This window comes from Phyllobates terribilis, unplaced genomic scaffold, assembly GCF_046119375.1.
Source record: "Phyllobates terribilis strain yellow unplaced genomic scaffold, ASM4611937v1 Scaffold_5__5_contigs__length_657084704, whole genome shotgun sequence".
In the NCBI taxonomy this organism is placed as follows: Eukaryota; Metazoa; Chordata; class Amphibia; order Anura; family Dendrobatidae; genus Phyllobates; species Phyllobates terribilis.
In genome coordinates, this window is record NW_027362765.1 from 244,753,593 (window position 1) to 244,775,845 (window position 22,253).

The following is a 22,253-nucleotide window of genomic DNA, read 5'->3' on the forward strand; positions in this document are numbered from 1 at the left end:
TTTTCCATGGTTCCCACGACTGCTCCAGCTCTGCTACATTCACATGACAGGCTGGATCGCAGCCGAAAGCTACCATCCAGCTTGCCATGCCACAGACACTGAGAAGCACAGGCATGCTTGCGCTCCTCAGTGTCTGGCTGTGACTGCATCCAGATGAGCCGAGTTCATGTCCAATGAACTCAGCTCACCTCATGCACGTCACTGACAGCGTGGGAAAATTCTCCTGCGCTTGCCATGAGCGCAGAATTCTCTCACACTCACCGCATGCGCAGGAGAATTCTCCCACGCTGTCAGTGACGTGCATGAGGTGAGCGGAGTTCATTGGACATGAACTCGGCTCATCTGGATGCAGTCACAGCCAGACACTGAGGAGCGCAAGCATGCCTGTGCTTCTCAGTGTCTGTGGCATGGCAAGCTGGATGGTAGCTTTCGGCTGCGATCCAGCCTGTCATGTGAATGTAGCAGAGCTGGAGCAGTCGTGGGAACCATGGAAAAGTAAGGATGAGGTTTGGTTTATTTTACTTTTATTGCAGATCGTTGGCTTCAGCTGGAAAGGGCGTGATGGCAAGTATGGTTTAATTTAGAACATTAAAGAATTGTGTCTTTATTTCAATTAAAGGACTTTATTCTGGGTGTTTGTGGTTTTTTTAACTTTGACTATGGGGTTAGTAATGGGGATGTCTTATAGACGCCTCTCCATTACTAACCTGGGCTTGATGTCAGTTGGCATTATAAGCTGATATCAACCCCAACCCTATTACCCCCTGCCACCGCTACAGGGCAGTGGGAAGAGCGAGGCTAAGTGCCAGAATTGGCGCATCCTATGAATGCGCCATTTCTGGGGCGGCTGACGGCTGGCGTTTCTAGCCTGGGAGTGGGCCAATATTCATGGCACCCTTCCTGGGTTACTAATATCAGCCCCCAGCTGTCTGCCTAGCCTTTGCTAGCTATTAAAATAGGGGGGACCCCACATCATTCTTTTGGGGGTCCCCCATTTTAATAGCTCGTAAAGGCTAGGTATTCAGCTGGTGGCTGATATTAGTAGCCTGGGAAGCTCCGTGGGTATTACCCCCTTCCCAGGCTTCAAACATCTGCCCCAGCCATCTGCTAGAGACTAAAATTACCAGGAACCCCACACCTATTTTTTTAAATAAATCCTTTATTTTAACACTAAATGACAAGTACAGTAATCAACACTGTCACTGTACTTGTATATGTAACTGACATGTTTCTAGATCTAATCTATGTGTGATGCTCTATTCTTTGTTCTAAATTGTCAGGTACCGGTGTATGCCGCTGATGAATTGCCGGCCGGCTTTTTTAAAGAGGGGTGCATGAAAATCGGAGGGCACTAGTGTGTTCCAATTGCCCTATGTTTTTCATGCACCCTCCTATATACCCTGCCTGTCTGCCTATATATTCTGCCTGCCTGACGTTTAATTGAGCACCGTTCCCATCGATTTGGGCAATTTTTGACCTTCTGCAGACCGCCGGGGGGGACCGCCAGAAAAATGCTTGAGTTTCCCATAGACTTACATTGGGCTCGTTGCTCGGGTCGAGCACCAGAGTATTGCAATGTGCTCGACCTGAGCATTTTCGTGCTCGCTCATCACTAATAATTACTCTTAAAGCATTTATCAGTTTAGATTTTTTTGGTATTGGGTGATGTACACATGGGTGTGGATGGAAGGCGCTGAGCCAGGCTACATGATGGGTGAAGCTGACATTAGAGATCACTCCAGCTGCCTCAATTTAACACCTTAGATACCACAGCATGCAATCTGAGTAGACCCCAGTCTTGCCATGAGTAGTCATAGTATGCCAACAAACAATTTGGCATTTCCACACAAGAGCCACAGAGTGGTTAACATGTTTTTATGGTGTCATTTACACTGCATGTTAACATGACAAACCAGTTGTGGAATCTTTACAACCCAGTTTCTCAGCATATTATATTCTAAATCATGGGTATATTCTGGTTACTAAAAGGAGCAGTGTTGTGGATTAGACATGACGGTCTCATCCGCACGCTGCAGATAACTTCAGTGCTGAGCGTCTGAAATCTGCACCATGTCAACTTGTGGTGTGGAACTTTTAACCTTTTGTGTAAAAAAAAAAAAATATAAAATGGAGAAATGTGAGATCAGACAAGGGTCAAACACCCAGCACTAATTAGCTGGCATCTGACCTGCCAGCAGCTGGATGACAGCCATATATGGATAGTGGTTGCTGCAGAACTCTGCATTATGTATGCTACTCCCTAGAATGAGATTAGTGGCTCTGGCCAAGTACTGCACCTCTTCAATGTACAGCGCTGCTCTGATCCACCCGACAGATAACATCAGGCTGCTGGGGAGGAGGTGCAGGGTGACTGCTTGACTCTACTAGAGTCATTGATAATCTACCCCATGGAGGTCATCAATGCTAATCTTGAACAATCCCTTCAAGGATGGACATCACTTTAAAATGACGTTGCACATTTGGGAAGCATGACTTGTATTGCCAACAGAAATGACATGGAGAGACAATGTGGTCCTATGGGTTTCAAAGAGGAGCACCATATTGAAAATTAATGACTGGTCCTTAATAAGCAGTCTCCTTAGACTACAAATGTAATACAGGTTTGCTATGCAAGATCTGGAAAACCCCAAGAGACCAGTTATGATTAGAAACATGAGGTCAAAGAGACAATAACTTTCCTGGGTTTTTATAAAGTAATGTTTATTAACTACATAAACAGTGGTTATAGTACAGATTAGAGCCAGATATCAGTACATACAAAAGGAATGACACCTGCAGGACATCATAAAAATGCTCAAATTTACCATGTTCTGTAAAATAAAGTGTTTATCATCAGTTAGATGTGCTCACTGTATGCTCCGTTATTTTATGCAAGGCCCGGGCGACTGGACGTGCAGTTGTCAGCAATTCTAACAAACTGGACAGCCATTTGTTTTCTGCGTTACACAGGAGCAATCAGGAGAAAACAGGAAACAGCCAAGCACTTTGCACTGCAACACGCCACCTTAACAGCTAACCAGCAATACTCAACTGCTACACAACTGCGCCTAGTGCACAAAAATACACAAGAGAAAAGATTAGAGTTGTGGTCAATGAACACTCCCTTCTTACATCAACACTTTATACAATTGCATTTTGGTACTTTCCAATATATGCAGTTACATACATGAAATTATTATCAGAAATGAAGCTTCATGTCCAAGCAGAGGCAATGACAAAACATTAAATGACTGCCCACATTGGGGCAGAGGCTTCTGAACAGCAACATTTACCTCAAACATCCAAGTCAACAATGAAATCTGTTGTCGGTCACTAAATTACAAGAAATCTGAATAGCAACAAAATGGCACAAAAGTCTGCCGAACGAGGCGTAACTTAAATGGGTAAAAATATAGAAAAAGACAAATCATACAGATAACCACCTTTTCGGAAGGCTGTTTGCTTGCTCTGTGTACAATTCCAAGGGCTGTACATTTACTGTACAGTTATCATCCCAGACACATCCGGCAGGGTGATTCCTTTAAGATGACTCTAAAGATTGTGAGAAAAAACACATGTATGAGAATAATCATATTACATCATCCTTATATACAGTACACACATGTGAAAGTTACCAGACATGTCTGCCACTGATCTGGACAGGGGGAAGTCAAGTGTTTGGAGGGTTACTCGCATGATATAAAGTGATAGCATATCTTCTCCCTTAAGATCAGAGGAGTCCAAGCTCTGGGACCACCAGCAGTTAACTTCTCCCCTGCACAGCAGCACTCTGCCCCCCAGGTTCCATGTAAGTGAATAGTGCAGTGGTGTCCTGCACAGCCAGGGAATGGGTGTTGCTGTAGAGAAGGCAGTTTTGGTCAGCCTCCTTTGATCAGTATGCCATTCATTTCCTAGCATTATATTAATTTATACAATGGAGAGAACTGTATGTAGGCCGGAGATCTATTCTCATGTGGGTATTGGGATTTGGAAGAGGCATTTGTCAGTAATCTTGAACAGCTGAAAGACCAAACAGTTAAAAATTAAAGACACACTATCCTTGAAAGAGGCAGCCCTAAACACTCCTTATCCAGGGGGGAGTCAGTCAGGGGTCCTCCTGCGAGCGGTGTGTAAAGAATTAACCTGCTTCTACGTGAAGTTTAGGCGAAATCATGCCATGTAAGGTCAGCTGAAATGCCCCTTTACCCTCATGGGCCCAGAGCCTTCCAGGATAGTGCATCTTTAACAACAGCCACAAACCTGCTCCATTTTACGCCCACAGAAACTGCTCTCTGGAGGATCAGGAAAAACCACTTAATATCTGCAATACAGCTCACTACTCCTTAAGCAACTGGAGCCCGCAGCTTTGAGGGGAAAATGCAGATATTGGTTTAAACATTCAGACATTATAAAAGCACATCCCCCAGCTAGCTACATAAAATCCTGGCAACATACAAACCTTTTCTGCAGAGAACTAACTAGCCGATATGACAGCCCACCCCGACTGCAGGCAGCACACTTTACCTCAGATCTAAGAGGGCTCCACTTCTTCCACTGGCGATTTAGGGGGTGGAGTTGGTGTTCTTGATCTTGACTTGGAGTTCTTTGGTGGGGGCGAATTCTTAGACCTAGATCGGGACCTGGAGCGAGACCGTGATCTGGACACCGAGGAAGACTTGGACTTTGACCTCCGGGCAGAACGAGACTTCGAGCTGGAGCGGGAACGAGATCTGGTGCGGGAGCGGGACTTCGAGCGGCTGTAACGTGATCGGCTACGAGACCTCGAGCGACTCTTGCTTCTGGACCGGCTGCGTCGTCTTCGTCTTGGGCTGGAATTCATTAAAAAAAGAAAAAAAAAAAAAAGGTGAAATAAGCTTTTACATCTTCCACTGCACTAATAAGAACCCAACACCTTTATACAACAATGTAACATGAAAGTAATACTGGTACTAACCGATTCTCCTTACCACAAACTCACTAAGCTTGTACTAGTAGAATCAGAGCTGAAAGCTTATAGCTCTAGCTATAAAGGGAATTGCAGTTTGGAATCTGTCAGCCATTAAGTTTGTATAAACTTTTTGAAATGACCAGGAAACATTTACGTGGTCATTCTCAGGGCCCCCCATACATAATGGACAACTGTTAGCCAAATGATGGCTTCACTCCTTCACTCTTCCATACAAAGAAAGAAAACTGGACATGAAATATTTAAGAAAGCTGTTGCCAGACTCCTCTGGTGGAGACCTCTCCCTGAGAACAAAAGGATCTGCAGCATGAAATCAGACACTTGCCCCCCAGAATCATCTGTTGGGAAGAGTGGGTAGTCAGGAGCACCCCCACCCAGACACATTAACTGTTAGCCAAACCCATCAATATATCAGCTGACCTTAAACTGATGTCCTATGAGGACATCTCAAGTTTGAAAGCTATCCCTTATCAGTTGTAAGGCTGTGTGCCCACGAATGCGTTTTTAGGCCTTTCCACAGCAGCAAAAACACTGCAGAAACACTTAAAAAACGCTTGGTAGAAGGCCTGCCATGTTCCCCAATGATAATCCGCATGTGCTGTGCACATGCTGCGGAAATTTTCGCTGCGGATCATCATTGTGGAAAAAACGCAGCACTACCAATTATTTTGCGGAAGTGCTGCGTTTTCACCGCCATTTACTTGCATTAGACCGCATGGATTACACATCACTGTATATGTAGATGCTCATTCCACGCGTTCTAATGTGTGGATGGTGCCCAGGTGTAGAGAAGAGGAGACTCCTCTGGACCTGGATACCATAGGAAACTAAAAAAAAAAAAATATATATACTTACCTTTCTGGCGGCCCCCGATGCGCTCCTCCTCACATGCTGGCAGTTCGCGATGTACTGAAGGACCTGCGCTGATGTCACAGTCAGGTGACAGGTCACGCGACGCTGACATCGGCAGGTCCTTCAGTGCAGTGTACCGCAATCTGCCGGCAGCGAGGATCGAGCGAAACAAGACTGCGGGGGCCATCAGAGGGTTAAGTATACATTTATTTTTTTATCATTCTTTAAGGTCACACTATATAAATCCATGCCGTTTGCATGGATTTATATACTGTGACCAAGTTGACAAGCACTTTCCAAATTATGCTATCGCCTGGAAAAGCTCTTGATAACCCGCATGCGGAAATGCATGTGAAGAACGCTTCACATCCGCATGCGTTTTTTTCTGCCAGGGAGAAGCAGAAACGCTCAGGAAAACTCAAGCATTTCTGCATCATGGGCACATAGCCTTATAGGGGATAACTTCTAAATTGCTAGGGCCCCACCTTTTCCCAAGAACCATGGCATTAAAGAGCCAAAAAGTCATGGTGGGAGCAATAACACTGGTATACAGTGATTTTGGAGCCAAGAATATGACTTCGGATTTACCAAATTGGCGCTTGTTTAACAATTACAGTAGTATACTGGCTTCAGGGAGTTGCTTTAATTGCATTGTAGGCGTTCAAATTAATACATTATGTGGAATATTTCATTACCTAATATACAAAAGACCAAAAGCTAATGCATTTGTTATCACAGACAAATAGCTTTATGGGGAATGCATTATTTTTATGGATGAATTCTCAAAATCTAGAATTAATGCAGCAAGAGTATTTTTTTTTTTAATTCGACACCCTCAAAATACCATAAAAACCCTTAGTATCTTAATTTATTTTATAGTCATGTCTAATGAGTGCAATTCCAGCACATCTGCGGATAGTGGTGATACCCTGGTAGGTTTAGTGCTGACCGGTGCAATGGCGCACCCCATGGACAAGGCACACGTGGTACTGTGATCACCATGTTGGACAAGGCACACAAGTGGTACAGGTCATGGAGGACAGCTTAAATCCCACCACTGCTGCCAATTATAGACAAGTGACCAGACCAACCGGACACGCTACACGCCCCTCCATCAGCCACACTGTTCCAGACCGGACCACCACACCGCTAGGAGGCAGCACTGTTATCTCGGACAATGATTTCCAATGGACACGAGGGGCAGACTGGAGAAGCCATTGTTCTGCGAGCAGCCAGCGCCGGTCACGTGACCAGACATTTTGGCGCGCGCACACAGGAGGCGGTAACACGCCGCCATCTTCCTGTCCGCATGGAGCCCTAAGGCCTCTCCTGGAGCCAGGAATGGCGCGATTACAGCTACTAACAAGTCACAAGGCCGAGTCCCCCCGGCTACAGAGCTCTCTCAGGGGGGCACTCACCTCCTGCTGCGGCGGCCGTAGTCTCCATACCTCCTGGGTGGGGGTCCCCGGCGGCTGTGGTGGGAGTCTGGTGGACGGCCGTACCGCGCCATCTGCACCCGCAGCTCCCTGCCGTCCAGCACGGCCCCGTCCATGGCGTCCATTGCGTCCTCGGCGTCGCGCTTGTCGTGGAAGCGAACGAAGGCGAAGCCGCGGCTCTCCTTAGTGTAGCGGTCCCGCGGGATGTACACGTCGCCCACCCGGCCGTACTTCTCAAACACGCGGCGGAGCGTCTCCGGGGACGTGCGGTACGTCAGGTTGTCTACCTTCAGCGAAGTCATGCCCTCCACATCAGGTGGGGGCCGACCATAGCTCATATCCGCCATGGTGCCGCAGTTTGAAGTGCCCTACTAAGGGGAGAATCGCGTGCCGACAGACGGCCTCCTGCTACGTCTGCAGCTACACAGGACCGAGCGCAGCCTCCTGCCTTCTCTTATAACCGCCTCCGTCTGCTACAAAATGGCGGCGGATAGCCTATGAGACCACTCGTTGCCCCACCTCCGTACACAGCCAATCCGCAGCTCAGAAGCACACGCAAGGCTAGCTCATTGGGTCTCTGCTGACCCAGCCCCTTAGCTGCACTCTTCTACAAGATGGCGGCTACCGTATATCTTCGTGTATATAGCACTGCCGTAGTGCTTGTTTCTTGTGTCACGTGGCGAGAAGGCCGGAAAATGGCCTCCAACAATGATAAGAATGATCGGGACCGCTGAGGTGTACAGGCTCTGATATAATACAGCCAGGAGCTCATGGGAAGACAGAGTATGCCTTGTAAATCAATGTGATAGGGCCCATCAGACTCACCCAGGGAGTTGTCGCTGGACAGCCTTGTCTGCTGCCTGTCAATATAAGTGTTAAGCCACGTTCACACTGAGTATTTGGTCAGTTTTTACCTCAGTATCTGTAAGCCAAAATCAGTAGAACAGTCAGAGGAAAAGTATAATAGAAACACATCATCACTTCTGTATTTATCACCCACTGCTGGTTTTGGCTTACAAATACTGAGGTAAAAACTCACTAAATACTGAACGTGTGAATGTGGCTTAATAGGCAGTAAAATGCGTGGGCTCAGTCAGGGCTTTGCAGTGGTGCCTGGCCTAGATATGTGGGGGCAGCCTGAGAGCACTGCTGAGGATGGAGGAGGCCCAGTCAGAGCTTTGACTGGGGTCTGGCCTAGATATGTGGGGGCAGCCAGAGAGCACTGCTGAGGATGGAGGAGGCCCAGTCAGAGCTCTGCAGTACAGAGCTTTGACTGGGGTCTGGCCTAGATATGTGGGGGCAGCCTGAGAGCACTGTTGAGGATGGAGGAGGCCCAGTCAGAGCTCTGCAGTACAGAGCTTTGACTGGGGTCTGGCCTAGATATGTGGGGGCAGCCAGAGAGCACTGCTGAGGATGGAGGAGGCCCAGTCAGAGCTCTGTACTGGGGTCTGGCCTAGATATGTGGGGGCAGCCAGAGAGCACCGCTGAGGATGGAGGAGGCCCAGTCAGAGCTCTGTACTGGGGTCTGGCCTAGATATGTGGGGGCAGCCTGAGAGCACTGCTTAGGATGGAGGAGGCCCAGTCAGAGCTCTGTACTGGGGTCTGGCCTAGATATGTGGGGGCAGCCAGAGAGCACTGTTGAGGATGGAGGAGGCCCAGTCAGAGCTCTGTACTGGGGTCTGGCCTAGATATGTGGGGGCAGCCAGAGAGCACTGCTGAGGATGGAGGAGGCCCAGTCAGAGCTCTGTACTGGGTCTGGCCTAGATATGTGGGGGCAGCCAGAGAGCACTGCTAAGGATGGAGGAGGCCCAGTCAGAGCTCTGTACTGGGGTCTGGCCTAGATATGTGGGGGCAGCCAGAGAGCACTACTGAGGATGGAGGAGGCCCAGTCAGAGCTCTGTACTGGGTCTGGCCTAGATGTGTGGGGGCAGCCTGAGAGCACTGCTTAAGATGGAGGAGGCCCAGTCAGAGCTCTGTACTGGGGTCTGGCCTAGATATGTGGGGGCAGCCAGAGAGCACTGTTGAGGATGGAGGAGGCCCAGTCAGAGCTCTGTACTGGGGTCTGGCCTAGATATGTGGGGGCAGCCAGAGAGCACTGCTGAGGATGGAGGAGGCCCAGTCAGAGCTCTGTACTGAGTCTGGCCTAGATATGTGGGGGCAGCCAGATAGCACTGCTTAGGATGGAGGAGGCCCAGTCAGAGCTCTGTACTGGGGTCTGGCCTAGATATGTGGGGGCAGCAACAGAGCACCGCTGAGGATGGAGGATTCCCAGTCAGAGCTCTGTAGTGGGGTCTGGCCTAGATATGTGGGGGCAGCCAGAGAGCACTGCTAAGGATGGAGGAGGCCCAGTCAGAGCTCTGTACTGGGGTCTGGCCTAGATATGTGGGGGCAGCCTGAGAGCACTGCTGAGGATGGAGGAGGCCCAGTCAGAGCTCTGTACTGGGGTCTGGCCTAGATATGTGGGGGCAGCCTGAGAGCACTGCTGAGGATGGAGGAGGCCCAGTCAGAGCTCTGTACTGGGGTCTGGCCTAGATATGTGGAGGCAGCCTGAGAGCACTGTTGAGGATGGAGGAGGCCCAGTCAGAGCTCTGCAGTACAGAGCTTTGACTGGGGTCTGGCCTAGATATGTGGGGGCAGCCAGAGAGCACTGTTGAGGATGGAGGAGGCCCAGTCAGAGCTCTGCAGTACAGAGCTTTGACTGGGGTCTGGCCTAGATATGTGGGGGCAGCCTGAGAGCACTGTTGAGGATGGAGGAGGCCCAGTCAGAGCTCTGCAGTACAGAGCTTTGACTGGGGTCTGGCCTAGATATGTGGGGGCAGCCAGAGAGCACTGTTGAGGATGGAGGAGGCCCAGTCAGAGCTCTGTACTGGGGTCTGGCCTAGATATGTGGGGGCAGCCAGAGAGCACCGCTGAGGATGGAGGAGGCCCAGTCAGAGCTCTGTACTGGGGTCTGGCCTAGATATGTGGGGGCAGCCTGAGAGCACTGCTTAGGATGGAGGAGGCCCAGTCAGAGCTCTGTACTGGGGTCTGGCCTAGATATGTGGGGGCAGCCAGAGAGCACTGTTGAGGATGGAGGAGGCCCAGTCAGAGCTCTGTACTGGGGTCTGGCCTAGATATGTGGGGGCAGCCAGAGAGCACTGCTGAGGATGGAGGAGGCCCAGTCAGAGCTCTGTACTGGGTCTGGCCTAGATATGTGGGGGCAGCCAGAGAGCACTGCTAAGGATGGAGGAGGCCCAGTCAGAGCTCTGTACTGGGGTCTGGCCTAGATATGTGGGGGCAGCCAGAGAGCACTACTGAGGATGGAGGAGGCCCAGTCAGAGCTCTGTACTGGGTCTGGCCTAGATGTGTGGGGGCAGCCTGAGAGCACTGCTTAGGATGGAGGAGGCCCAGTCAGAGCTCTGTACTGGGGTCTGGCCTAGATATGTGGGGGCAGCCAGAGAGCACTGTTGAGGATGGAGGAGGCCCAGTCAGAGCTCTGTACTGGGGTCTGGCCTAGATATGTGGGGGCAGCCAGAGAGCACTGCTGAGGATGGAGGAGGCCCAGTCAGAGCTCTGTACTGAGTCTGGCCTAGATATGTGGGGGCAGCCAGATAGCACTGCTTAGGATGGAGGAGGCCCAGTCAGAGCTCTGTACTGGGGTCTGGCCTAGATATGTGGGGGCAGCAACAGAGCACCGCTGAGGATGGAGGATTCCCAGTCAGAGCTCTGTAGTGGGGTCTGGCCTAGATATGTGGGGGCAGCCAGAGAGCACTGCTAAGGATGGAGGAGGCCCAGTCAGAGCTCTGTACTGGGGTCTGGCCTAGATATGTGGGGGCAGCCAGAGAGCACTGTTGAGGATGGAGGAGGCCCAGTCAAAGCTCTGTACTGGGGTCTGGCCTAGATATGTGGGGGCAGCCTGAGAGCACTGCTGAGGATGGAGGAGGCCCAGTCAGAGCTCTGTACTGGGGTCTGGCCTAGATATGTGGGGGAAGCCAGAGAGCACTGCTGAGGATGGAGGAGGCCCAGTCAGAGCTCTGTACTGGGGTCTGGCCTAGATATGTGGGGGCAGCCAGAGAGCACTGTTGAGGATGGAGGAGGCCCAGTCAGAGCTCTGTAGTGGGGTCTGGCCTAGATATGTGGGGGCAGCCAGTGAGCACTGCTGAGGATGGAGGAGGCCCAGTCAGAGCTCTGTACTGGGGTCTGGCCTAGATATGTGGGGGCAGCCAGAGAGCACTGTTGAGGATAGAGGAGGCCCAGTCAAAGCTCTGTACTGGGGTCTGGCCTAGATATGTGGGGGCAGCCTGAGAGCACTGCTGAGGATGGAGGAGGCCCAGTCTGAGCTCTGTACTGGGGTCTGGCCTAGATATGTGGGGGGCAGCCTGAGAGCACTGCTGAGGATGGAGGAGGCCCAGTCAGAGCTCTGTACTGGGGTCTGGCCTAGATATGTGGGGGCAGCCAGAGAGCACTGTTGAGGATGGAGGAGGCCCAGTCAGAGCTCTGTACTGGGGTCTGGCCTAGATATGTGGGGGCAGCCAGAGAGCACTGCTTAGGATGGAGGAGGCCCAGTCAGAGCTCTGTACTGGGGTCTGGCCTAGATATGTGGGGGCAGCCAGAGAGCACCGCTGAGGATGGAGGAGACCCAGTCAGAGCTCTGTACTGGGTCTGGCCTAGATATGTTGGGGCAGCCAGAGAGCACTGCTTAGGATGGAGGAGGCCCAGTCAGAGCTCTGTACTGGGGTCTGGCCTAGATATGTGGGGGCAGCAACAGAGCACCGCTGAGGATGGAGGAGGCCCAGTCAGAGCTCTATAGTGGGGTCTGGCCTAGATATGTGGGGGCAGCCAGAGAGCACTGCTGAGGATGGAGGAGGCCCAGTCAGAGCTCTGTACTGGGGTCTGGCCTAGATATGTGGCGGCAGCCAGAGAGCACTGTTGAGGATGGAGGAGGCCCAGTCAAAGCTCTGTACTGGGGTCTGGCCTAGATATGTGGGGGCAGCCTGAGAGCACTGCTGAGGATGGAGGAGGCCCAGTCAGAGCTCTGTACTGGGGTCTGGCCTAGATATGTGGGGGCAGCCAGAGAGCACTGTTGAGGATGGAGGAGGCCCAGTCAGAGCTCTGTACTGGGGTCTGGCCTAGATATGTGGGGGCAGCCAGAGAGCACTGCTGAGGATGGAGGAGGCTCAGTCAGAGCTCTGTACTGGGGTCTGGCCTAGATATGTGGGGGCAGCCAGAGAGCACTGTTGAGGATGGAGGAGGCCCAGTCAGAGCTCTGTACTGGGGTCTGGCCTAGATATGTGGGGGCAGCCAGAGAGCACTGCTGAGGATGGAGGAGGCCCAGTCAGAGCTCTGTACTGGGGTCTGGCCTAGATATGTGGGGGCAGCCAGAGAGCACCGCTGAGGATGCAGGAGGCCCCGTCAGAGCTCTGTACTGGGGTCTGGCCTAGATATGTGGGGGCAGCCAGAGAGCACTGCTGAGGATGGAGGAGGCCCAGTCAGAGCTCTGTACTGGGGTCTGGCCTAGATATGTAGGGGCAGCCAGAGAGCACTGTTGAGGATGGAGGAGGCCCAGTCAAAGCTCTGTACTGGGGTCTGGCCTAGACATGTGGAGGCAGCCTGAGAGCACTGCTGAGGATGGAGGAGGCCCAGTCTGAGCTCTGTACTGGGGTCTGGCCTAGATATGTGGGGGCAGCCAGAGAGCACTGTTGAGGATGGAGGAGGCCCAGTCAGAGCTCTGTACTGGGGTCTGGCCTAGATATGTGGGGGCAGCCAGAGAGCACTGCTGAGGATGGAGGAGGCCCAGTCAGAGCTCTGTACTGGGGTCTGGCCTAGATATGTGGGGGCAGCCAGAGAGCACTGTTGAGGATGGAGGAGGCCCAGTCAGAGCTCTGTACTGGGGTCTGGCCTAGATATGTGGGGGCAGCCAGAGAGCACTGCTGAGGATGGAGGAGGCCCAGTCAGAGCTCTGTACTGGGGTCTGGCCTAGATATGTGGGGGCAGCCAGAGAGCACCGCTGAGGATGGAGGATTCCCAGTCAGAGCTCTGTAGTGGGGTCTGGCCTAGATATGTGGGGGCAGCCAGAGAGCACTGCTGATGATGGAGGAGGCCCAGTCAGAGCTCTGTACTGGGGTCTGGCCTAGATATGTGGGGGCAGCAACAGAGCACCGCTGAGGATGGAGGATTCCCAGTCAGAGCTCTGTAGTGGGGTCTGGCCTAGATATGTGGGGGCAGCCAGAGAGCACTGCTGAAGATGGAGGAGGCCCAGTCAGACCTCTGTACTGGGGTCTGGCCTAGATATGTGGGGGCAGCAACAGAGCACCGCTGAGGATGGAGGATTCCCAGTCAGAGCTCTGTAGTGGGGTCTGGCCTAGATATGTGGGGGCCGCCTGAGAGCACTGCTGAGGATGGAGGAGGCCCAGTCTGAGCTCTGTACTGGGGTCTGGCCTAGATTTGTGGGGGCAGCCTGAGAGCACTGCTGAGGATGGAGGAGGCCCAGTCAGAGCTCTGTACTGGGGTCTGGCCTAGATATGTGGGGGCAGCCAGAGAGCACTGTTGAGGATGGAGGAGGCCCAGTCAGAGCTCTGTAGTGGGGTCTGGCCTAGATATGTGGGGGCAGCCAGAGAGCACTGCTGAGGATGGAGGAGGCCCAGTCAGAGCTCTGTACTGGGGTCTAGCCTAGATATGTGGGGGCAGCCAGAGAGCACTGCTGAGGATGGAGGAGGCCCAGTCAGAGCTCTGTACTGGGGTCTGGCCTAGATATGTGGGGGCAGCCAGAGAGCACCGCTGAGGATGGAGGAGGCCCAGTCAGAGCTCTGTACTGGGTCTGGCCTAGATATGTGGGGGCAGCCAGAGAGCACTGCTTACGATGGAGGAGGCCCAGTCAGAGCTCTGTACTGGGGTCTGGCCTAGATATGTGGGGGCAGCAACAGAGCACCGCTGAGGATGGAGGATTCCCAGTCAGAGCTCTGTAGTGGGGTCTGGCCTAGATATGTGGGGGCAGCCAGAGAGCACTGCTAAGGATGGAGGAGGCCCAGTCAGAGCTCTGTACTGGGGTCTGGCCTAGATATGTGGGGGCAGCCAGAGAACACTGTTGAGGATGGAGGAGGCCCAGTCAAAGCTCTGTACTGGGATCTGGCCTAGATATGTGGGGGCAGCCTGAGAGCACTGCTGAGGATGGAGGAGGCCCAGTCTGAGCTCTGTAGTGGGGTCTGGCCTAGATATGTGGGGGCAGCCTGAGAGCACTGCTGAGGATGGAGGAGGCCCAGTCAGAGCTCTGTACTGGGGTCTGGCCTAGATATGTGGGGGAAGCCAGAGAGCACTGCTGAGGATGGAGGAGGCCCAGTCAGAGCTCTGTACTGGGGTCTGGCCTAGATATGTGGGGGCAGCGAGAGAGCACTGTTGAGGATGGAGGAGGCCCAGTCAGAGCTCTGTAGTGGGGTCTGGCCTAGATATGTGGGGGCAGCCAGAGAGCACTGCTGAGGATGGAGGAGGCCCAGTCAGAGCTCTGTACTGGGGTCTGGCCTAGATATGTGGGGGCAGCCAAAAAGCACTGTTGAGGATAGAGGAGGCCCAGTCAAAGCTCTGTACTGGGGTCTGGCCTAGATATGTGGGGGCAGCCTGAGAGCACTGCTGAGGATGGAGGAGGCCCAGTCTGAGCTCTGTACTGGGGTCTGGCCTAGATATGTGGGGGCAGCCTGAGAGCACTGCTGAGGATGGAGGAGGCCCAGTCAGAGCTCTGTACTGGGGTCTGGCCTAGATATGTGGGGGCAGCCAGAGAGCACTGCTGAGGATGGAGGAGGCCCAGTCAGAGCTCTGTACTGGGGTCTGGCCTAGATATGTGGGGGCAGCCAGAGAGCACCGCTGAGGATGGAGGAGGCCCCGTCAGAGCTCTGTACTGGGGTCTGGCCTAGATATGTGGGGGCAGCCCGAGAGCACTCCTGAGGATGGAGGAGGCCCAGTCAGAGCTCTGTACTGGGGTCTGGCCTAGATATGTGGGGGCAGCCAGAGAGCACTGGTGAGGATAGAGGAGGCCCAGTCAAAGCTCTGTACTGGGGTCTGGCCTAGATATGTGGGGGCAGCCTGAGAGCACTGCTGAGGATGGAGGAGGCCCAGTCTGAGCTCTGTAGTGGGGTCTGGCCTAGATATGTGGGGGCAGCCAGAGAGCACTGCTAAGGATGGAGGAGGCCCAGTCAGAGCTCTGTACTGGGGTCTGGCCTAGATATGTGGGGGCAGCCAGAGAGCATTGCTGAGGATGGAGGAGGCCCAGTCAAAGCTCTGTACTGGGGTCTGGCCTAGATATGTGGGGGAAGCCAGAGAGCACTGTTGAGGATGGAGGAGGCCCAGTCAGAGCTCTGTAGTGGGGTCTGGCCTAGATATGTGGGGGCAGCCAGAGAGCACTGCTGAGGATGGAGGAGGCCCAGTCAGAGCTCTGTACTGGGGTCTGGCCTAGATATGTGGGGGCAGCCAGAGAGCACTGCTGAGGATGGAGGAGGCCCAGTCAGAGCTCTGTACTGGGGTCTGGCCTAGATATGTGGGGGCAGCCAGAGAGCACCGCTGAGGATAGAGGAGGCCCAGTCAGAGCTCTGTACTGGGTCTGGCCTAGATATGTGGGGGCAGCCAGAGAGCACTGCTTACGATGGAGGAGGCCCAGTCAGAGCTCTGTACTGGGGTCTGGCCTAGATATGTGGGGGCAGCAACAGAGCACCGCTGAGGATGGAGGATTCCCAGTCAGAGCTCTGTAGTGGGGTCTGGCCTAGATATGTGGGGGCAGCCAGAGAGCATTGCTGAGGATGGAGGAGGCCCAGTCAAAGCTCTGTACTGGGGTCTGGCCTAGATATGTGGGGGAAGCCAGAGAGCACTGTTGAGGATGGAGGAGGCCCAGTCAGAGCTCTGTAGTGGGGTCTGGCCTAGATATGTGGGGGCAGCCAGAGAGCACTGCTGAGGATGGAGGAGGCCCAGTCAGAGCTCTGTACTGGGGTCTGGCCTAGATATGTGGGGGCAGCCAGAGAGCACTGCTGAGGATGGAGGAGGCCCAGTCAGAGCTCTGTACTGGGGTCTGGCCTAGATATGTGGGGGCAGCCAGAGAGCACCGCTGAGGATAGAGGAGGCCCAGTCAGAGCTCTGTACTGGGTCTGGCCTAGATATGTGGGGGCAGCCAGAGAGCACTGCTTACGATGGAGGAGGCCCAGTCAGAGCTCTGTACTGGGGTCTGGCCTAGATATGTGGGGGAAGCAACAGAGCACCGCTGAGGATGGAGGATTCCCAGTCAGAGCTCTGTAGTGGGGTCTGGCCTAGATATGTGGGGGCAGCCAGAGAGCACTGCTAAGGATGGAGGAGGCCCAGTCAGAGCTCTGTACTGGGGTCTGGCCTAGATATGTGGGGGCAGCCAGAGAGCACTGTTGAGGATGGAGGAGGCCCAGTCAAAGCTCTGTACTGGGATCTGGCCTAGATATGTGGGGGCAGCCTGAGAGCACTGCTGAGGATGGAGGAGGCCCAGTCTGAGCTCTGTAGTGGGGTCTGGCCTAGATATGTGGGGGCAGCCTGAGAGCACTGCTGAGGATGGAGGAGGCCCAGTCAGAGCTCTGTACTGGGGTCTGGCCTAGATATGTGGGGGAAGCCAGAGAGCACTGCTGAGGATGGAGGAGGCCCAGTCAGAGCTCTGTACTGGGGTCTGGCCTAGATATGTGGGGGCAGCCAGAGAGCACTGTTGAGGATGGAGGAGGCCCAGTCAGAGCTCTGTAGTGGGGTCTGGCCTAGATATGTGGGGGCAGCCAGAGAGCACTGCTGAGGATGGAGGAGGCCCAGTCAGAGCTCTGTACTGGGGTCTGGCCTAGATATGTGGGGGCAGCCAAAGAGCACTGTTGAGGATAGAGGAGGCCCAGTCAAAGCTCTGTACTGGGGTCTGGCCTAGATATGTGGGGGCAGCCTGAGAGCACTGCTGAGGATGGAGGAGGCCCAGTCTGAGCTCTGTACTGGGGTCTGGCCTAGATATGTGGGGGCAGCCTGAGAGCACTGCTGAGGATGGAGGAGGCCCAGTCAGAGCTCTGTACTGGGGTCTGGCCTAGATATGTGGGGGCAGCCAGAGAGCACTGCTGAGGATGGAGGAGGCCCAGTCAGAGCTCTGTACTGGGGTCTGGCCTAGATATGTGGGGGCAGCCAGAGAGCACTGTTGAGGATGGAGGAGGCCCAGTCAGAGCTCTGTACTGGGGTCTGGCCTAGATATGTGGGGGCAGCCAGAGAGCACTGCTGAGGATGGAGGAGGCCCAGTCAGAGCTCTGTACTGGGGTCTGGCCTAGATATGTGGGGGCAGCCAGAGAGCACCGCTGAGGATGGAGGAGGCCCCGTCAGAGCTCTGTACTGGGGTCTGGCCTAGATATGTGGGGGCAGCCCGAGAGCACTCCTGAGGATGGAGGAGGCCCAGTCAGAGCTCTGTACTGGGGTCTGGCCTAGATATGTGGGGGCAGCCAGAGAGCACTGGTGAGGATAGAGGAGGCCCAGTCAAAGCTCTGTACTGGGGTCTGGCCTAGATATGTGGGGGCAGCCTGAGAGCACTGCTGAGGATGGAGGAGGCCCAGTCTGAGCTCTGTAGTGGGGTCTGGCCTAGATATGTGGGGGCAGCCAGAGAGCACTGCTAAGGATGGAGGAGGCCCAGTCAGAGCTCTGTACTGGGGTCCGGCCTAGATATGTGGGGGCAGCCAGAGAGCACTGCTGAGGATGGAGGAGGCCCAGTCAAAGCTCTGTACTGGGGTCTGGCCTAGATATGTGGGGGAAGCCAGAGAGCACTGTTGAGGATGGAGGAGGCCCAGTCAGAGCTCTGTACTGGGGTCTGGCCTAGATATGTGGGGGCAGCCAGAGAGCACTGCTGAGGATGGAGGAGGCCCAGTCAGAGCTCTGTACTGGGGTCTGGCCTAGATATGTGGTGGCAGCCAGAGAGCACCGCTGAGGATGGAGGATTCCCAGTCAGAGCTCTGTAGTGGGGTCTGGCCTAGATATGTGGGGGCAGCCAGAGAGCACTGCTGATGATGGAGGAGGCCCAGTCAGAGCTCTGTACTGGGGTCTGGCCTAGATATGTGGGGGCAGCAACAGAGCACCGCTGAGGATGGAGGATTCCCAGTCAGAGCTCTGTAGTGGGGTCTGGCCTAGATATGTGGGGGCAGCCAGAGAGCACTGTTGAGGATGGAGGAGGCCCATTCAAAGCTCTGTACTGGGGTCTGGCCTAGATATGTGGGGGCAGCCTGAGAGCACTGCTGAGGATGGAGGAGGCCCAGTCAGATCTCTGTACTGGGGTCTGGCCTAGATATGTGGGGGCAGCCAGAGAGCACTGCTGAGGATGGAGGAGGCGCAGTCAGAGCTCTGTACTGGGGTCTGGCCTAGATATGTGGGGGCAGCCAGAGAGCACTGTTGAGGATGGAGGAGGCCCAGTCAAAGCTCTGTACTGGGATCTGGCCTAGATATGTGGGGGCAGCCTGAGAGCACTGCTGAGGATGGAGGAGGCCCAGTCTGAGCTCTGTAGTGGGGTCTGGCCTAGATATGTGGGGTTTGCCTGAGAGCACTGCTGAGGATGGAGGAGGCCCAGTCAGAGCTCTGTACTGGGGTCTGGCCTAGATATGTGGGGGCAGCCAGAGAGCACTGTTGAGAATGGAGGAGGCCCAGTCAGAGCTCTGTACTGGGGTCTGGCCTAGATATGTGGGGGCAGCCAGAGAGCACTGTTGAGGATGGAGGAGGCCCAGTCAGAGCTCTGTACTGGGGTCTAACCTAGATATGTGGGGGCAGCCAGAGAGCACTGTTGAGGATGGAGGAGGCCCAGTCAGAGCTCTGTACTGGGGTCTGGCCTAGATATGTGGGGTCAGCCAGAGAGCACTGCTGAGGATGGAGGAGGCCCAGTCAGAGCTCTGTACTGGGGTCTGGCCTAGATATGTGGGGGCTGCCAGAGAGCACTGCTGAGGATGGAGGAGGCCCAGTCAGAGCTCTGTAGTGGGGTCTGGCCTAGATATGTGGGGGCAGCCAGAGAGCACTGCTGAGGATGGAGGAGGCCCAGTCAGAGCTCTGTACTGGGGTCTGGCCTAGATATGTGGGGGCAGCAACAGAGCACCGCTGAGGATGGAGGATTCCCAGTCAGAGCTCTGTAGTGGGGTCTGGCCTAGATATGTGGGAGCAGCCAGAGAGCACTGTTGAGGATGGAGGAGGCCCAGTCAAAGCTCTGTACTGGGGTCTGGCCTAGATATGTGGGGGCAGCCTGAGAGCACTGCTGAGGATGGAGGAGGCCCAGTCTGAGCTCTGTAGTGGGTCTGGCCTAGATATGTGGGGGCAGCCTGAGAGCACTGCTGAGGATGGAGGAGGCCCAGTCAGAGCTCTGTACTGGGGTCTGGCCTAGATATGTGGGGGAAGCCAGAGAGCACTGCTGAGGATGGAGGAGGCCCAGTCAGAGCTCTGTACTGGGGTCTGGCCTAGATATGTGGGGGCAGCCAGAGAGCACTGTTGAGGATGGAGGAGGCCCAGTCAGAGCTCTGTACTGGGGTCTGGCCTAGATATGTGGGGGCAGCCAGAGAGCACTGCTGAGGATGGAGGAGGCCCAGTCTGAGCTCTGTAGTGGGATCTGGCCTAGATATGTGGGGGAAGCCAGAGAGCACTGCTGAGGATGGAGGAGGCCCAGTCAGAGCTCTGTACTGGGTTCTGGCCTAGATATGTGGGGGCAGCCAGAGAGCACTGTTGAGGATGGAGGATGGAGGAGGCCCAGTCAGAGCTCTGTAGTGGGGTCTGGCCTAGATATGTGGGGGCAGCCCGAGAGCACTGCTGAGGATGGAGGAGGCCCAGTCAGAGCTCTGTACTGGGGTCTGGCCTAGATATGTGAGGACAGCCAGAGAGCACTGCTGAGGATGGAGGAGGCCCAGTCAGAGCTCTGTACTGGGGTCTGGCCTAGATATGTGGAGGCAGCCAGAGAGCACCGCTGAGGATGGAGGAGGCCCAGTCAGAGCTCTGTACTGGGTCTGGCCTAGATATGTGGGGGCAGCCAGAGAGCACTGCTTAGGATGGAGGAGGCCCCGTCAGAGCTCTGTACTGGGGTCTGGCCTAGATATGTGGGGGCAGCAACAGAGCACCGCTGAGGATGGAGGATTCCCAGTCAGAGCTCTGTAGTGGGGTCTGGCCTAGATATGTGGGGGCAGCCAGAGAGCACTGCTAAGGATGGAGGAGGCCCAGTCAGAGCTCTGTACTGGGGTCTGGTCTAGATATGTGGGGGCAGCCAGAGAGCACTGTTGAGGATGGAGGAGGCCCAGTCAAAGCTCTGTACTGGGATCTGGCCTAGATATGTGGGGGCAGCCTGAGAGCACTGTTGAGGATGGAGGAGGCCCAGTCAGAGCTCTGTACTGGGGTCTGGCCTAGATATGTGGGGGCAGCCAGAGAGCACTGCTGAGGATGGAGGAGTCCCAGCCAGAGCTCTGTACTGGGGTCTGGCCTAGATATGTGGGGGCAGCCAGAGAGCACTGTTGAGGATGGAGGAGGCCCAGTCAGAGCTCTGTACTGGGGTCTGGCCTAGATATGTGGGGGCAGCCAGAGAGCACTGCTGAGGATGGAGGAGGCCCAGTCAGAGCTCTGTACTGGGGTCTGGCCTAGATATGTGGGGGCAGCCAGAGAGCACCGCTGAGGATGGAGGATTCCCAGTTAGAGCTCTGTAGTGGGGTCTGGCCTAGATATGTGGGGGCAGCCAGAGAGCACTGCTGATGATGTAGGAGGCCCAGTCAGAGCTCTGTACTGGGGTCTGACCTAGATATGTGGGGGCAGCAACAGAGCACCGCTGAGGATGGAGGATTCCCAGTCAGAGCTCTGTAGTGGGGTCTGGCCTAGATATGTGGAGGCAGCCAGAGAGCACCGCTGAGGATGGAGGAGGCCCAGTCAGAACTCTGTACTGGGTCTGGCCTAGATATGTGGGGGCAGCCAGAGAGCACTGCTTAGGATGGAGGAGGCCCCGTCAGAGCTCTGTACTGGGATCTGGCCTAGATATGTGGGGGCAGCAACAGAGCACCGCTGAGGATGGAGGATTTCCAGTCAGAGCTCTGTAGTGGGGTCTGGCCTAGATATGTGGGGGCAGCCAGAGAGCACTGCTAAGGATGGAGGAGGCCCAGTCAGAGCTCTGTACTGGGGTCTGGCCTAGATATGTGGGGGCAGCCAGAGAGCACTGTTGAGGATGGAGGAGGCCCAGTCAAAGCTCTGTACTGGGATCTGGCCTAGATATGTGGGGGCAGCCTGAGAGCACTGCTGAGGATGGAGGAGGCCCAGTCTGAGCTCTGTAGTGGGGTCTGGCCTAGATATGTGGGGTTTGCCTGAGAGCACTGCTGAGGATGGAGGAGGCCCAGTCAGAGCTCTGTACTGGGGTCTGGCCTAGATATGTGGGGGAAGCCAGAGAGCACTGCTGAGGATGGAGGAGGCCCAGTCAGAGCTTTGTACTGGGGTCTGGCCTAGATATGTGGGGGCAGCCAGAGAGCACTGTTGAGGATGGAGGAGGCCCAGTCAGAGCTCTGTAGTGGGGTCTGGCCTAGATATGTGGGGGCAGCCAGAGAGCACTGCTGAGGATGGAGGAGGCCCAGTCAGAGCTCTGTACTGGGGTCTGGCCTAGATATGTGGGGGCAGCCAGAGAGCACTGTTGAGGATAGAGGAGGCCCAGTCAAAGCTCTGTACTGGGGTCTGGCCTAGATATGTTGGGGCAGCCTGAGAGCACTGCTGAGGATGGAGGAGGCCCAGTCTGAGCTCTGTACTGGGGTCTGGCCTAGATATGTGGGGGCAGCCTGAGAGCACTGCTGAGGATGGAGGAGGCCCAGTCAGAGCTCTGTACTGGGGTCTGGCCTAGATATGTGGGGGCAGCCAGAGAGCACTGCTGAGGATGGAGGAGGCCCAGTCAGAGCTCTGTACTGGGGTCTGGCCTAGATATGTGGGGGCAGCCAGAGAGCACTGTTGAGGATGGAGGAGGTCCAGTCAGAGCTCTGTACTGGGGTCTGGCCTAGATATGTGGGGGCAGCCAGAGAGCACTGCTG

At 54.8% G+C, this 22,253-nt stretch overlaps 1 protein-coding gene across 3 annotated transcripts; it reads right to left on the reverse strand.

Moving 5' to 3' along the window:
* Positions 1–2,704: 2,704 nt before the first annotated feature.
* On the reverse strand, positions 2,705–7,758 carry SRSF2 (serine and arginine rich splicing factor 2). 3 transcript variants are annotated; one of them, XR_012322036.1, is made up of 4 exons: positions 7,237–7,758; positions 4,525–4,829; positions 3,444–3,552; positions 2,705–3,068 (listed from the first exon to the last, which is right to left on the reverse strand). XR_012322036.1 is itself a non-coding variant. In XM_073683973.1 (3 exons), the coding sequence occupies exons 1-2, from the start codon at positions 7,599–7,601 to the stop codon at positions 4,532–4,534; spliced, it is 633 nt and encodes a 210-aa protein (XP_073540074.1). In that variant the 5' UTR covers positions 7,602–7,758; the 3' UTR covers positions 3,126–3,552; positions 4,525–4,531. The 3 variants fall into 3 exon arrangements, 2 of the variants coding, with proteins under 2 accessions (XP_073540074.1, XP_073540072.1); XM_073683973.1 differs by lacking the exon at positions 2,705–3,068 and having other exon boundaries at positions 3,126–3,552; positions 7,267–7,758; XM_073683971.1 differs by lacking the exon at positions 2,705–3,068 and having other exon boundaries at positions 3,126–3,552.
* Positions 7,759–22,253: the final 14,495 nt, after the last annotated feature.

Coding starts and splice junctions, on each gene's coding strand:
- SRSF2 (XM_073683971.1), bottom strand. CDS start 7,601: ATGGCGGATATGAGCTATGGTCGGCCCCCACCTGATGTGGAGGGCATG. Junction 4,830..7,236: donor TACGGCCGCCGCAGCAGGAG/GTGAGTGCCCCC, acceptor AATGAATTCCAG/CCCAAGACGAAGACGACGCA.